We start from the raw sequence: 16,347 nt of genomic DNA, 5'->3' as shown, positions 1-16,347 counted from the left end.
CTTTCTGTCAAGATAAGTAAGGATTTCTTTATGACTGGGACATTCCAAAGATGTCTACCTACAGCAGAATTTCCTTTCTTTCATATACAACCCAAGTAGGAGTGAGATATTAAGTCAGATTTCTTAGACTTTTCTAAATTTGAAAGTTGAATTACCAATAGTTGGTTGCATTTCGGGGGGCAAAAGACTTGAAAAGATCCAACTTTTATTGCTGTTTTTAAAAAGTCTGGCTAAATTGTGTTCTTGTGAGAATAACTAATAAAAGCACTTGAAACCACCCCTAAAATTATTTTTCCATGAAAATTATATAAAATAGATCCTAAAATACAAAGTATAAGTAAAAATAAACATTGAATTTGTTCGGGGCAATAAATGTCATCATGATGTCCTGATTTCAGAAAAGTTAAAGTCAATCAAAAATAAATTCTCATTCTTAAACCTCCCTTTAACATCACATTTTAGACGTGTGTGTATGTGCATGGGTATGTATTTGTGTTTGTGTTAATATGTAAACAGTAGGTCAAATCAAGTGAAAAGCACTCTACAGAGGGACTGTATATGTTTTGATATTCCAATCTTACTTGATGCATTGCTTCTTCTTTTTATGCACAGGCAAACATTTTAAAAGGCACCGCCTTTCATGATGCAGCTTCAAAGTCTACATATATTTGATCCAAACTGCCACATATTAAAAAATTCCACAGCATAACCTATTATGACATGGAAAGAGGCAAGACAACATCTAGCAGTGTACACAGGACTGTGTTCTTTGTAGAAATCCCATTTGCCTTCAAGTCTCATTTCTAGTACTGGGTCTGAATTATGGCAAGTGATCACTAAATATTTCTTATTGTAAAAAGATCTATAAAGAATATTTATATGTGAAGGAAGAATTCAGTGTTTTTTTTCTGAATCAATTTTTAATTATTATTTTACTTTTATTCTAAATCCTAGTGGTTAAGATTCAGTGCTCTCACTGACACAGCCCAGGTTCACATCCCAGTCAGGGAACCCCACCACCTGTCAGTTGTCATACAGTGGTGGCTGCATGTTGCTGTGATGCTGAAAGCTACGTCACCAGTATTTCACATACCAGCAGGGTCACCCATGGTGGAAGGTTTCTATGCACCTTCCAGACTAAGACAGACTAGGAAGAAGAAGCTGGCCACCCACTTGTGAAAAAATTGGACACAAAAATCCTATGAATGGCAATGGAGCATTGTCTGATACAGTGCCAGAAGGTGAGAGTATGGCACAAAAAGACTGGGCAGGGTTTCACTGTGCTGTACACAGGGTCACTAGGAATCGACTCTGTGGCTCTAAATCCTGGTTTTGTTTCAGAGAAAATAAAGTTAATAATTGATACCAGAAATATTTTACATTTATCTGACAGATCTAGAGACTCTGAAAAGCTCATTAGGATTCTACAAAATCAAGGAAAACTATATGCTGTACGTATGGATGTAGGTGTATATATAGGGATTGATATATAACATAAAGATAGAGCTACATAAGAATTCATACAAAGCTGTGCCTTGGCCTCCAATGATTTCTGGTAAACTGTTCCTATTTTACTGACTCAAAACTGAATATTAGAACCATGACAAAATTTAAAAAGAGGACATACTAGTCAAGTGACAGGATGCACCACTGAAGTCAGTAAAGACCTCAACGTTGTTAAAATCAACAGACATTTTTAGTCTTCACCTTCCTTGATATCTTGGCAGCATTCACAACAGCAGACCGCTCCTTACTTCAGGAAACTCTCCTACTTTGGCTTCTCTGACAAAAATTCTCCAGTGTGTTCCCAATTCTCTCTCGATGCTACTTTTTTCCTCTTTCTTTTTCCTCCTTCACTCAATCATTAAATGTTGTGGTTCTGGGTAGTAAAAATAAGGGGATACAGAGGGCAAAAATTTTGGAGTTCCTCAAAGCAATATCCTAAGCTTCTTCCAGTTTTCATTGCAGTCTCTCTAGATGATCTCGAACATACTCAATGTGTTAATGAGGACCTATCCATACACGAATTTCAAATTCAAATTCTAACCCAGCATTTTCTTCTGAATTTCAGATGTGTATCATAACTGCCTAGTTGACATTTCCTGATGATTGTCACAAAGATATACAGAACTAAACTCATAATCTTTTCTCCACAAACTTGTTCCTTGTTTATGGAGCCCTTGGGTGAAACCCGTAGGGGGCCTGTGAGACTTTGCATGTCTGGTCTCTGTCTGCCCCTCCAGTATCATCTTGCATAGCATTCCCCTTCTCCATCTCTCCCATGTGGCCACAGGAGTCTTCTACCCACATCCCATAGCTCATTGCCTTAACAGGGCCTTTGTACTTGATTAATTTCCTCCCCATTTCATCCAGTTACGTCTCTCCCTTCAAGTCTCAGCTCAAAAGACTCTTCCTTAAAGAAATATCCCTAACTTTCAGGTGAAGTCCCAAATTATAAGCACTTACTGTTCCCTGTACCTATCTTGACAGCACTTCATACTCTAGCAATGTAAAATTTGTGTAATTATTTGATTAAAGTTTATCTCCCAAACTAGACTCTATTCTATATGTTTAAGCTCAGCCTTGTACCCCAATACCTAGCCCCATGTCTAGCATACAGGCTGTACCCAGCAAATATTTGATAAGTGAATGAATAAATCTTGGTGGTAGTGATCATAAAATAGTATCATTAGTGGGTCAAGCACATGGAAGCAAGCATCGTATAAGGTGCATGATTGGGTTTGGATGTAAAACTTGGCTCTCACACTGAATAGTTATTGACTCTCGTGACCTTGCTAAGTTATCTAGCCTCTCTGAACCTCACTTTGCTCATGTGTAAAGCAAAGAAAAATATGTGTCTTGCAAAATAATTGTGAACTCAAATGTTATTATTACTAAAGGTCTGGAAAGGCATTCTCTTGAGGCATGTGGGATTCTGGTTAACATTAAAACGTGGCGAAGATATCTGGCTCTCTGCACAGTCTATTTCTCTTCTTCTCTGGCCCCCAAGTTCTCCTACACCCCCATGTATAACTCCTTCCCACTCATTTCTAGAGTCCATTTCATTCTTTTCTTCCACTTGGGTTGATTTCTTATAGGCCACTGTATCGCCCTGACCGGTTCCTTAGTCTGCTGTCTCTGAATGAAGGGAAAAAAATCCTCTGAAGTTTTCTAAGGATTTTATTACCTGCTGAAGAAGTTTAAATGGAGAGAATGTACTGAGATTGGAGACCCTAGGGAAAGCTTTCTGGCTGTCTGCCAGGAAGCCTCAGAGAAACACCATGCCTTGGTGAACTGGCTGTGAGCCAGGCCTGGCCTATAGTCCTGCAGGCTCAGTATTCGCAGACTGATCTCTCAGAAGCTGAGTCACACTAAGCAGTTCCTGACATGGCTGTCTGAAGCCCAATGCCAACTGGTTCTTACTAGAAAAAGACCAGGAGCTGTCACAGGGGCCAGAATGCTTGTGGTCATGTCAGTTATAAAGATTTACAGTATCTCCCTCTATGAAAACCTGTATGGAGCAAAAGAATATTCAGAATGTATTTTAGGAGTATAGTTTTTGCTTTGCTCCAAACAAACAGATCTTAAAAAGTATTCCTCAGGAGCTGACTATGGCTATCTTCCTCAATATATGAGAACTAGTACTCAATTCCATTGGCTAGGTACCCACTTCTCCTGTCTGAGATGCTCTTTTATAAAAACTATTCATATTCTGACAGCTCAGTCTTGTCTTAGAAGCCTTTGTTTTGATTTATTTTTTAATGTGGCATTGCATATTTCTGGCTGACTCTCCCTTTAATGTCACAAGAGCCAACCTTATTTACCTTATTTCCAAGTTCTTTGGTGTATTTTCATTGGTATTCTCTGTATGAGTTACCTACATTAGCAGTGATAGGGAAACAGATTGATCAAGGAAAGGAACGTGGAGACGCTAAACTTCAAATAATTACGAAAAAGACTTAGAAGTCATCTTTGGTTTGTATGTACATGCAAATGGTCCAAATCTCTGCTTTACATATGTTACAAGCCATCCATTTCTCTAGGATTTCCACTTCATTATTTGTTAAAGTGGAATCAGATTTCAACTCTGGTCTCTAGAGGGACAATCAATGCTAACTGGTAAAGATTTAACTTTTATACAAATGATCAAAGAAGTTCAGTTAAATCTCTGAAGACTCCCAACATGTTCTCTGTTTTTGGGCATGCTTCATTCCAGTAAAATAAAAGGTTTAGGGCTTGATTCATAAAACAATTTATGAAAACCTCAGAATCAATAGTGTTCTCCAATCAAAAGGCACATTTTGACAGGTAAAGTGAACACTGCAGTGACATCATTCACTGTTCCCACAGAAACTGATATTGCATTTCCCTCATATTGACTAGAAAAAGAAAAAAATGAGTATCATGACATTCCTTTAAAATATTTAGCAGATACAGTCCTGTGCAGACTATCTTAGTGTGCATTTACAACATAGTCAACACGTTACAAGTACCTATTGATATTCTAAGATATAGCATTGCAAAAATGCCATTTAACTTAATTAGAGTTCTAACAAGCCAGGCCCTCAGTGCTAGTGTCTGTTACTAAGAGCTGTAGTGGTCAAAAGTCTAGACTTCACCAATGATGAACATAAAAGCTACTTCCTGTTTCTGTGCATGTAATTAATATGTGCCAATTTCTGTGCCTAGTGTTTCATCTGTGGCATATCACTCAAACTTTACAAGAATTCTGTTGCTATGGACTGAATGTTTGTTTCCCCCCAAAATTCATATGTTGAAACCTAATCCCCAATGTAACGGTATTTAGGATGTAGAGCCTTTGGGAGGTGCTTAGGTTACAAGGGTGGAGCCCTCTTGAATGGGATTAGTGCCCTTGTAAAAGAGACCTCAGAGAGCTCCCTTGCCCCTTCCACCACATGAGGACAGAGTGAGAAGATAGCCATCTATGAACCAGGAAGAAGGCTCTCATTAGATACCTTGATCGTGAACTTCCCAGCCTCTAGAACTGTGAGAAACAGATGTTTGTTGTTTTAGCCACCCAGTCTATGGTATTTTTGTTATACCAGCCTAAACAGACTAGACACCTGTAATACAGGTGCTGTAGATAAATTAAGGCTTCTAGAGATTTAATAACTTGCCCTATATAACAAGTTGGTAGACACTTAACCCATACTTGAAGCTGGCTGCCTGTAGATACTGTTCTGTTAACCACTACCCTACAGTTTAACTCTATCTAATTGCCTCTGGACACAGTATTTTATTGCATTTGAGGTCCCCTTAGCTTACAGATAGCTCAGTCACTAAGTCAATAAAATATTTGAATGTGACAATATCCACTGGTCTCTTTACTACTTTAAATTTTTACTCTTGATTCTTGAGAAAAAGAATTATTCTTGAGTATATTCTTGAGTATAAGTGCCATTTATTGTTTTTGTTTGTTTGTTTGTTTTGAGGGAGATTAGCCCTGAGTAACTGCTACCAATCTTCCTCTTTTTGCTGAGGAAGACTGACCCTGAGCTAACATCCATGCCCATCTTCCTCTACTTCATATGTGGGACGCCTACCACAGCATGGCTTGCCAAGCTGTGCCATGTCCGCACCCAGGATCCGAACCGGCAAACCCTGGGCTGCTGAAACGGAATGTGCAAACTTAAGCACTGTGCCACCGGACCGGCCCCTATATGTGCCATTTAAAGGAACTCAGCAATCAGTGCTAGATACTATCAATCTTCAAATTGCCAATTTCATAAGTATGGGTGTTTGCATATTGATTTATATTCAAAAAATATATCCCTCTCTGGAGTCATCTTGACATGGATATAGTCACAAATGTGGACACAAGCAGAACTTGAGTCAGCAACATTAAATAAAGGTGTCAAAGTTCCTGCTTTATAAACCAAACAAAAGGGAAAGAAACATGACTATCTTTCCAAAACCAGCAATGGGCTTTCTCTCTTCTTTCCTCCCTGATGGGAAGGCAGACAGGTGACAGCCAGGGCCCAGGCCAGGAACCTGTCAGAGTGAAGAGGAGGCCAATGTGGAGGGAGGTTTGTTATATTCAAGGGCCTGAGCAAATAGGAAAACATATTGAGGATAATTGGAGCCCAATTTCTCAGATGACAGAAGGAAAACATAAAGCAAGAATAAACACCATGCGTTGATTTGGAATTGAAGGTACTGTTGTGAATTCAGGTATAGTTTTATATATATCATGTCTATCAATCATAGCTATCTCATAGGTATTGAGATAAATGATATAAACACACGTGGGTATGTGTGTGTACCTACATATACTTTACCACTTCGGAAACTTAGGGGAAGCGAGATCTTAGCTTCTAAATATCATTCTCTATAAAAAGAGATCAGGGCTTCCTAAATAAAAGCTGAAGTCAAGTCAGGGAGAGTACAAGATGAGCCAGGAACACCGTGAGCCAAAGAGAAATGCAGTTCTCAAAGAAGAATGGGGCAGAAGTCAGCTTGAACAGCATCCCAGTAGCCAAATCTGGGAAAACTTAAGCAGCAAAATAAATAGTCATATTATAATCCAATAGGATTATATTGAATACAATAGGAATCCATTAGTCCACACAATTTAAAGAGAGAGAGAGAAGAGGAGGGGAAGGAGGGTTAGGGAAAGGGGAGGAGGAAAGGGGTCGGGGAGGAAGAGTAGGAGGAGAAAGAGAAGAGACATCTTTTCCTTAAAGTAGAATGCCAAGGCATAAATGTATAAAGAATGATGGAATTCAAAATCATTTGACACCCATCATAAAAAATTGTTAACTCAGGCAAGAAACCTCAATGTATGCTAAAACTTATGGGTGAAAGTAGATCAAGAAATGTGATTTTTACAAAGTCTCAAAATATCTTTCCACAGAAATGCTTAACTAAACGCAAATGGGGCAAAGTAACTCCAGAGTGGAAAACCGTGGCAGACATCTTAATCAAAGGAACAAATTTAACACCACCAAAATGGGAAATATCAACACAGTTGATATCTGATAGGATGCAATGGAAAGAACTCTGCATCATTTCTGTGACATTCTAGACAAAAATACCTGTATTATAGTCTAATCATGAGGAAATAGCAGACAAATCCAAATTAAGAAACATTCTACAAAATGCCTGCCTTCAACATATCAATGTCATGAAAGTCAAGGAAAGACTAAGTAACTGTTTCAGATTGAGGGATATTAGGAAGACAGGACAACATACATCCTAAAAGTGACATCTTTGGGACAATTAGTGAAACTTGAATAAAGTCTCTGGGTGCTCTGAGTGAAGTGTATCTGGGAGTTCCTTGTGGTATGCTTGTAAATTTTCCATAAGTCCAAAATTTTTTCCAAGAGAAAATAAAATATAGAAAGAAGAAACAGTGGTTTGGTTAGGCAATCTGGTAGTTGAATCTCGTAAGCCAAATACAGAAAGGGTAGCTTATAAAGCTTCTCTGCTGAGGGGATGCCAACTTGGGGCAGCAGCCTACACAACAGGCCCTCTTCTAGCAGTCTCTCTGCACTCCGTCTTAAAAATACTGCTGTGTGAGGGAGTTTAAATTGCTACCCGATGCACAGATATATATCGAATGTAGCAAAAGACAAGCTCACAAGGCAAGCAGTCAATAAGCTTTATTTTGTGCTGATGACCAATTATGCCCAGCTCACATAAAACCACAATTGCAGCACCATCTGTAACAGTAGCTGCAGGGCTTACAAAAGCTCTATCTGTACCATGATGATATGCTCTGCATTGCAATACCGTAAACTCACAGCTCCTTCTACTCAATCTACTGGTTCAACAAATAAGCCAAACCTAAAACCATTAGAGTCAGCATTTTCAAAACTAATGTTTTACATTCTTTTCCTTTCAGAATACAGTATACTATTCAAGTGTCAATTTTCCATGTCACTTTCTGGGCAAATTTGAAATCTCACAGAAACTCGTTATAGCAAACATCTCTCCTGAGAACCCACAATGTTGCTCTAAAGAAAAGAATGTAGACCTCAAAATAGCAAGTTATGAATCTGGTTAATAGCTATTCTGAAATTTATTGGGGGCTGCTAGAAAAGCTCAGGTTTAGGGACATTGTACAAATCTTTCTTTTCTCCTTAACTAATTACTCCACTGTTTTACTTCACATATCTTTGCAAGTATGAGAAATGTAGCTCTAAGTTAATAAATGTAAATGCAATAGAAGAAAAATGACACGTGGGAGGAGGGGAGGCATGTTTTGAAAGTCCAAAGGAGCTAAGGTAACACTTTTTGAACTCTAGGCAAGGAAAACAAGTTTGAAGAATACCGCATAAAGGTCGACGCCAAGAAAGAAGAGGATCAGCGAAAAGTAGGCTTTTTTTTTAAATTATGCTTTTCTCCTTTCCCTTTCTTTTCTTCCTATAATTAGGACCACTACTTAAAGTCTTAATAAAGCTACCTCTGAAATTCAGTAAATTTCTCCTTCATCTAGCTATTGAACATCGTTTATTCTGCCCTGATATCTCCCAGTGACAATCCATTTTACACACTGAAGACATAGTAATTTCCAGATCATGCCTCTCTCTCTCTCACACACACACACACACACACACACACACACACACACACATGCACGCACGTGCATATATACACAGAGTCCAAGTTACTGACACTCAAGAATTTCTTCTACAATCAGGATCCAATCAGTCTCCACTTTCTAGGACAACTGATGTACTTGCTGACCACCTGACATCTCTTGTGTTCACCTTGGTTACATGGTCCCTTCAGTGTTACATTTCCTTTCCTGTCCCCCTCACCTCAGCCCCAAATCTCACATATCTTTCAGAACTCAGCTCAAGTGCCACTTTCTCTGATTCCAACAGCTAGCAGTAATTTTCCCATTTTTGGACTCTAAATGCAGCAAATCTGGTTCACTGCTGGGGAGCTTTACCCTTCCTGCTTCATTTTGTATTTATCTTCTAGTCAGTCTTCTGCCTACTATCTTGTGGACAACGGAAGGAAAATGACATATGGGCCATGTGGTGTTTCACTCTATCCTTGATGCCTTATGCATAATAGGTACTTACAAGGTAGCTGTTGAAAGAAGAAGAAGAAATAAGTGAATGAATTTACTGAAGAGAAGATACGATTTCATTCTTTAAATATTTTAAAGCTGTTTATATTTCAGTTACACTCTTCCATTTCTAGGAAGTAGGAGACTTCAGAATTTTCCCTATTGCACTGTATATTTTGGGCAGTTTTTCTATTCTTCTATAGCAGGTAATCCTAACTCATGATGATAGTGTTTCATTCAACAATTTTTATTTGGTGCCAACTTGGGTAGGCTCTTTCCTGGGAAATTATGCTACTAAATAAAAAAGACAAGACTCTTGCTCTCAATGAGCTTATGTTACAGTCAGAGGAGGCTGAAATCACACTTGTTAATAAGTAAACCAAAAAATAGCAGATAGTGATAAATTCTATGAATAAAGTACAAGAGTGTGATGGGGTATAATTCTGGCCAGAGGCATGAGGGATGATCCTTTGGACCAGATGGTTGGAGATAGCGTCTGTGAAGAAGTAGCATGTAAGAAGAGATCTGATAAGAAGAAGGAGCCTGCTGTGATCTGGAAGAGAGTCAGTACAGGCAGACGGAACATTTACGACAAAGGTCCCAAGGCAGTACAGCCTAGTTTGCGGAGAAACAGAATGATGGCAGGTGTTCAGTACACTAGGGGGAGAATGGTATAAGTGTGGCTTGAGAGTTAGATGGCCAGATTGCATAGGGACTTTGTAGGTCTTGGCAAGGTGTGTGAGTTTATTTTTTAAGTGTAATAGAAATCCAACAGATGTTCTCATGAATTGGAATGACATACACAATTCATACTTTTCAAAGGTTAGAGTCTCTACTGTGTGAAGGGTGTTATTAGAAAGGGTCAAAAGTGGATGTTAGAAGACTCATTGGATACTAGGTGAGAATTGGTGATGATGTGGTTTGGACCAGGAGGGGTGGGGTGGAAATGGAAAGAAATGCCTGACTGACGGTATGTTTTGCAGGAAGAGCCAATAGGACTGGCTGAAAATAAGATGTGGGGAAGGAGTGACTGAAAAAGAACAAAATGTGTATTCTTGCCAAATTTTCTCCCTTAGTCTCCCATTCAAGTAATCAGGCATCCTAACCTCCAGTCTCTGTGACAGTTCTAGTTACCAGCATTTGCATAGCATGTCATAATTTGCCTATTAATTTTTCATCATGCTTGGATTGTAGAATTGTAGAATGTCAAATCTGGATGAAGTTGCAACATTCTCCCTCCCACCTGACAAATTCTGACTCATCCTTTAAGTCTCATCTCTTATCTTATGATGCATTCATTGACTCTACCCTCATGTAAGACTTAAGAAAACTCTTTCTTCTATGTTATTTGCTGCAAATACTTCCACAATATCAATCATTTTTTATTTTTTATTATATTCTTACCATTATCTCAAAAGACTGAGTTCTCAAAGGGCAGAGAGCTTTTTAATCTTTGTAACGCTCATTACATAGTATTTGCAAAATGAGTGATGAATACATAAATGAAAAAGTATCTGGTGATTTCCCCTTACCTAAACTATGGCAATTGGTAGTCACACTAACACTTACAAAGGCAGCCTGTTCCATTCAGATACGTCTAATTACTGGGATATTCTTACATTGAATTAAAATCTTCTCTTTTAAAAGTCACATCTTTGATTTTAATTATATATACTCATTAAATGGATAAGGATATATTAAATTCAAAACACTTTTTATCACATTTTAGTGATAAATGAGTTACAAAACTTAATATAGAATGTACTTGCATTATATAAGAAGTAGGACCAATATGAAATCCATTAACTTCCAGAACCAAACATTATATTTATAGGACTCTGAATATTCAACTTGCAAGAACCAGTATTATGAAACATCTATTAGAGTCGCAGAGGGTATAATTAATAACCTAGCATGACTTCGAAGTGGGCTGATAAATGGAGAAAACCATCACCATCAGCGGTCAATCTTCCAGTTTTATAGAAGTCATTTAATTATCTTTAAATATCAAACACATGTACATTTCTACATACACACACATATATATTTTAAATTTATAGCATTTAAAAGCAATTAAGCACTTTCCATTATAAATGAGTTCTGATTGAGAATTGTGTGGATCTACAATTGACATTTTCCTAGCCAGAATGTCCCTGGTAACAATACCTCATTTCTATACATGCAGAAAGAACTGATGAGCAAAGGAGGGCATGCTCCAGACTCATATTTGGGTGCAAAGGCAAACTCCTAGGGGCCCTGTGACTTTAAGAGATGATCACTATTCTGACTTGAAATCTCTGCTTCTTCCTCTCTGTAAAGTGGAGACAACATTTCTTTCTCATGGGTTTATGATAAAGTTTAAGTGAGAAAATGAACCTAAATCTTGCAACACAGAGACTTTCACTGATAATACCATTATAAAATAGTAACTTATTACTATTATCTTTCAAATGATTAGCAACTCCAGAAAAGTCTGTCAGGGATTTTGCAGGAAGATTCTTAAATAGAGTTGGAACAGTCAGAGTTGAAAAGACACCAGGGGTCACATAATGCAGACAACATGATGCTATGATATAAATATCTCTCACTGAGAGTTAAAAAGCTTGAATATTGACTACTCTACCTTGAGAGGATTGACATGATCATTTATACCATTATTCTGACTTGATAAAAGATTTCAGGCCACTCTTGGCTCATGTATAGACTATAATGTGAAACCTTTTTATTAGATGATTTTATTTATTTTCAACTACTTTATATAATTACAATAATACAAATAATTACTGACATTTGTAAGTCATTTATTACAAATCTAGCTCTGTGCTAAAGTCTTTACATGGGACAGCCTTATTTAATCTTTAAAACAACCAAATAAGGTAGACATTCTTACCAACCACCATTCACAGGATTAGAAATTGAAGTTTGGGAAAGCCCGTTTACTATACGGTAGGTACTGTTCTAAGTTCCGTATAAATATTAACTCATTTAATCTTCAAAACAACCTTATGAGGAAGCTTCTATTATTATCATCCCCATTTTATAGATTAGGAAATTGAAGCTCAGAGTCTTTAAATACTTTACCTAAAGTCACATAAATAATAAATGGCATCTTTGAGATTCCAACCCAGGCAACCTGGCTCTCGGGGCCATCATGTCAACAAAACCAGATGCTGTTTCTGAACAAGGGCAGAGCCAGCAGACTTTACAGCCAGTATTTTAGCTAAATTGGCCACACCACCTCATTTGTATAATCTTCATTTTAAAGAGGGCAATCAGAAACTCAAGAGGTTGGAGAGTTTGGCAAGGTCACACAGCTGATCCACACTTTAACCTCTAAGCTCTGCTGCTTCCTCTTTTCAAGAGTCAAAGTTATGTTTTCAAATGTACACCACTGAATTTATATCCACTGGATACTTTATTGCAAACAAACAAACAAAAATGCCTGTTGCGACTTCTAGAAAGGAGCAACTAGACTGGCAGATACATTCTTTCCGCTTAGATTTGCACTTTTCTATGAAATTCATTTGTGTTGATTCGAAATGACTGATGTTTTTACAGAATATATTTAAGAGCCACAAGTATGCTGAGTATGACGTTTAAAACTTTGTGATTTTTTCATATATTTTTGAAAGGTGGATTATGATTTGACATCTTAAATTCCCCGTTGTCAGATCGGGACTCTGGAGTTAGAAAGAGTTGCAGACTCCCATCTGATTCAAATACAAAGGTTTAAAATGAGTTATTGCTACTAAAGCCAGAATAGTAAACTTAAATGAGGTGTCCCGGGAGCTAAAATGCAATAAGTATAAATTCGTTTTGCTGGGTATATGAAGTCCCAGGAAAAAAAGCGCTTACGTTTTTCATTGAGGGAAAACAAATCATTATAGTTATGTTCTTTACTTCAAAAACCCATAAATTTAATAGATTTTCTAACTTTCTAATCTTGACTCTTCCTTAATTATAGCAGGTCCTACTTCCTATTCAGAACATTTCTTCCCTATTGTTGAACTGCCCACCTGCCTAGGGACGCCTGTTCCTCCCTTGGCGTCTGCTCACTGACAAGACAGTGAATGAAACTGGAGACACAGCGGTAAGTGACATATTTCTAATTGATTAAAACAAACCACAGGACAATAAGCAAAATGTGCTATTTTTATAACCGTAGAGTAAGGTAGATATTTTAAAATATAGCATATATTGTATATTCTAATACACAAAATAAAACAAATAAAATGCAAAAACAAATTAAAGTATAAATATAATAATTATATAGATTATTATTTTTGTCTAGAAACTTATGCCTAGCTGTGGAAAATTACTATAAATTTTATGTTGGGAAAGCGATGCCTTATAAAGAACATTTAACAAACATTTGCAATGTGCCAGAATATACAGTAAATACTTTATATGCATTATCCCTGTTACTCTTCCCAACTCTACAAAGTAGACACTGTTACTCCTATTTGACAGCTGGAGAAAATGAGACTAAGAGATGTTAAGCAACTTGTCCAAAGTCTTAGAGCTGGTAAATGGCAGAGCTGGGCATTAAATCCACATCCGTCTGATTCCAGAGCCTTCCCCCTTAACTATTATGGTATACTGTCTCCTAAGGGTAAAAATAAAAATATCTATGAACTCTATAGTCCTGAGAATTATTTTAAAAGACTAATAATAAAAACAGCAGTACTAGTAGTAACAGTAATAGACACAGGAGAATTCACGGCATCTGAGTTCTATTTTGCCTTCAGTAACAAGCAGGTTAACTCTGGAGGCCTTCAAGTTCCTGACGAGAGGGGAGGGGAGGGGAGGGCAAATAGGACTAAAGCTTATTGGAGGGTTTTTCTTGAAAAATTAAATTCTAGGCCTATATCATCAGATTGAAACATTGTTCCAAAATGACGATACACAACAGGACTCCAGCAGCCTTCATATCACACGCTGAGGAGGAGGACCTGTAAATATTCACTACTGGGGACGAACAGAGGTCGCCTTACCTATAAATGAATGGTGCCACCGTGGCAGTGTTCGGGTGGCTGTGTTGCTGCTGTTGAGGGAGCTGGACAGCACCATTTCCGGCACCCTGCCCAAGGCCTTGTGCCACCGGCACAGCACAGGAACCAGCGGGAGAAGCTTGGCTGGCATCCCTTCCCTCCAAAGGAGCAGGGCAGTGGGATGTGCTTGCTTTCTCAGCGGTCATGGGCTTGGGCAAAGACTGGGAAGTGCTTCCCTTGGTAGTCCTGAATTTTTCTGACTCTTTGCTTGCTGCATTACCAGGTGAAATGGTTTGCTTTGCCGTTGGCACCTTTGAGCCCGGTTTTGGAATCCCACTGGAAGATGGGATTAAGCTTTCCTTCTTGGCTGCTGTTGTCTTACTGCCCTTTGGGATCAAGCTTGCAATTTTAGAGGTCTTTTTTGGAGCCATCTCTGTCAACTGATCCTTCTCGTCCTTGACCGGTTTTTCAGTGCAAACTTTAGTTTTGTCCCTGTTCTTTTCCTCTTTTTCCTTTGGCTGTAGCAAAGACTTTTTATTGCTGAGATTTTTGCTTCCAGCTTTTGGAGGGGCTAATTTAGGTGACACTTTGGGGCTGCTGTTTGTTGAGCCACCACTATTCAGACCACTGTTAAAACCTTCCATTTCACCAGATTCAGAAAAGGCATCGTCATCCTTCCCAGCGTCACCGAGTCCTGAACTGGGAGACTGTGGGGGGCGTAAAGCAGTCCGAGCATTGACCAGCTTGAATTTTTCAAGCATGGATTTCTGTCCCGAGGGAGCTGTTTTGACCCCTTCCGAGACAGGGGGCTTCAGTCTGTCTGCAGATGGTGTGGGAGAGGTGACAGGGCTCGACTGCTTTACCGTCAGCATGGTCGAGGTGGCGCTGTGCTTGACATTCATGGACTTGCTGCGCCAGGGCTTGCTGGCGCTTGGAGAAGGGATGGCGGAGGCAGGGGGCTGCGCAGCAGTGCCCGGGGGCTGCATGTTGCCATTCGCACCTGAAGATGGCTGAGGTCCTTTGGAGGAATCTGCACATTGTTAAGAAAAAAAGTAAAGGAAAGGCTTATTAGTTTTGATCATTTATATCACACCACTGAGTACTTCCAACTACAGACACGTGGAAGTCTCTCTCCTGTGAACTGAACACAGACATGCTGTGTGGCATCAATCACCTCTGTGATGTGGTTGTTTTTGTACCATATATCAAAAATTCAGTGTCTGAGAGGCATTGATTTTTTGGAAAAAACTTGCTTCTTTTTCCCTTCTAAAATTACTCTTACCCAAATGAACTTGGCTAGCCACAGATAACTAAAGATGAATAAAACACTATCCTTTCCCTAAGCAATTCTTTGTATTTTTTCCAATTACTGCTGTGGCTCATAGCAGTAAACTGATATTCCACATAGCCCTAAGAATATGTTCTATAATAAATATTGAGAAATTGCTTTAACCTACAGGAAGCCTAGCTTATTGTTATCTGATTAAATATGCTCATGAATCATGATTAAGCTTTTTGTTAGTATTGTTTATTTTTATTTGTATAAAAAGTATTGAAATTTATGCTTGTATGGGTCAGATGATTTACTAAGAAATAAATATATTATATGTATACATATATAACATATATATTTATAACAACTCTACAAGGTATGTATTAACATTATCTTCCCTTTTTTACAAATAAAAAAACTAAGGCAAAGCAGGACTACATAACTTATTCAAGGTCACTTAGCCTGGATTTGAACTGAATTCAGAGCATTTTTAACCAACACACCTATAGCCTCCTGTGGAGATCTGAACAAACTTTACATTCTAATAGAAAATAAAATTGCTTATGGGCAGCTATAGGAAAATAAGGCCTTTGTCATAGAAGCATTTTCCAATGCAGAAATCTCACGATGACATGAATTTTTACAGGAGTGCTATAGCACTGATTAATGCCTGATTACAAGTCTCTCATTTTTAAGCATGAAAACCTAAACCAAAAAGAGATTTTCTGATATTATATAGAATAAAAAAGAACTGAGCTTGAAGTTAAAAGACCTCAGTATAAATGTTAAAATTTGGGTACTTTATGATGGTGGTCATTTACCTTAAGTTTCCTCTGCCAGAAATGCCTCCCTCTTTTACCCTCTTGTTTTTTTTTTTTCTTTTTGTGAGAGAGATGGAATGATAAATGATTAAATTAGATGTTTATGTAAAAGAGGCATCATTTGGTTCTGTTAAAATACTAGATATTGGGGCCGGCCTGGTAGCATAGTGGTTAAGTTCGCATGCTCTGCTTTAGTGGCCTGGGTTCGCAGGTTCAGATCCC

At 38.2% G+C, this 16,347-nt stretch overlaps 1 protein-coding gene across 20 annotated transcripts in view; it reads right to left on the bottom strand.

Moving 5' to 3' along the window:
* The window catches only part of NAV3 (neuron navigator 3), a 791,518-nt gene that overhangs the window by 172,880 nt on the left and 602,291 nt on the right, over positions 1-16,347 (bottom strand). For all 20 annotated transcript variants that reach the window (XM_070600533.1, XM_070600535.1, XM_070600545.1 and 17 more), the window contains one exon: positions 14,035-15,061. In XM_070600533.1, the coding sequence (XP_070456634.1) occupies positions 14,035-15,061 (1,027 nt within the window). The remainder of the gene's footprint in view (positions 1-14,034; positions 15,062-16,347) is intronic.

This window comes from Equus przewalskii, chromosome 29 (genome assembly GCF_037783145.1).
Source record: "Equus przewalskii isolate Varuska chromosome 29, EquPr2, whole genome shotgun sequence".
NCBI classification, from domain to species: Eukaryota; Metazoa; Chordata; class Mammalia; order Perissodactyla; family Equidae; genus Equus; species Equus przewalskii.
Note: the sequence above shows the minus strand (reverse complement) of the source record. Positions and strands in the feature narration are given on the sequence as shown.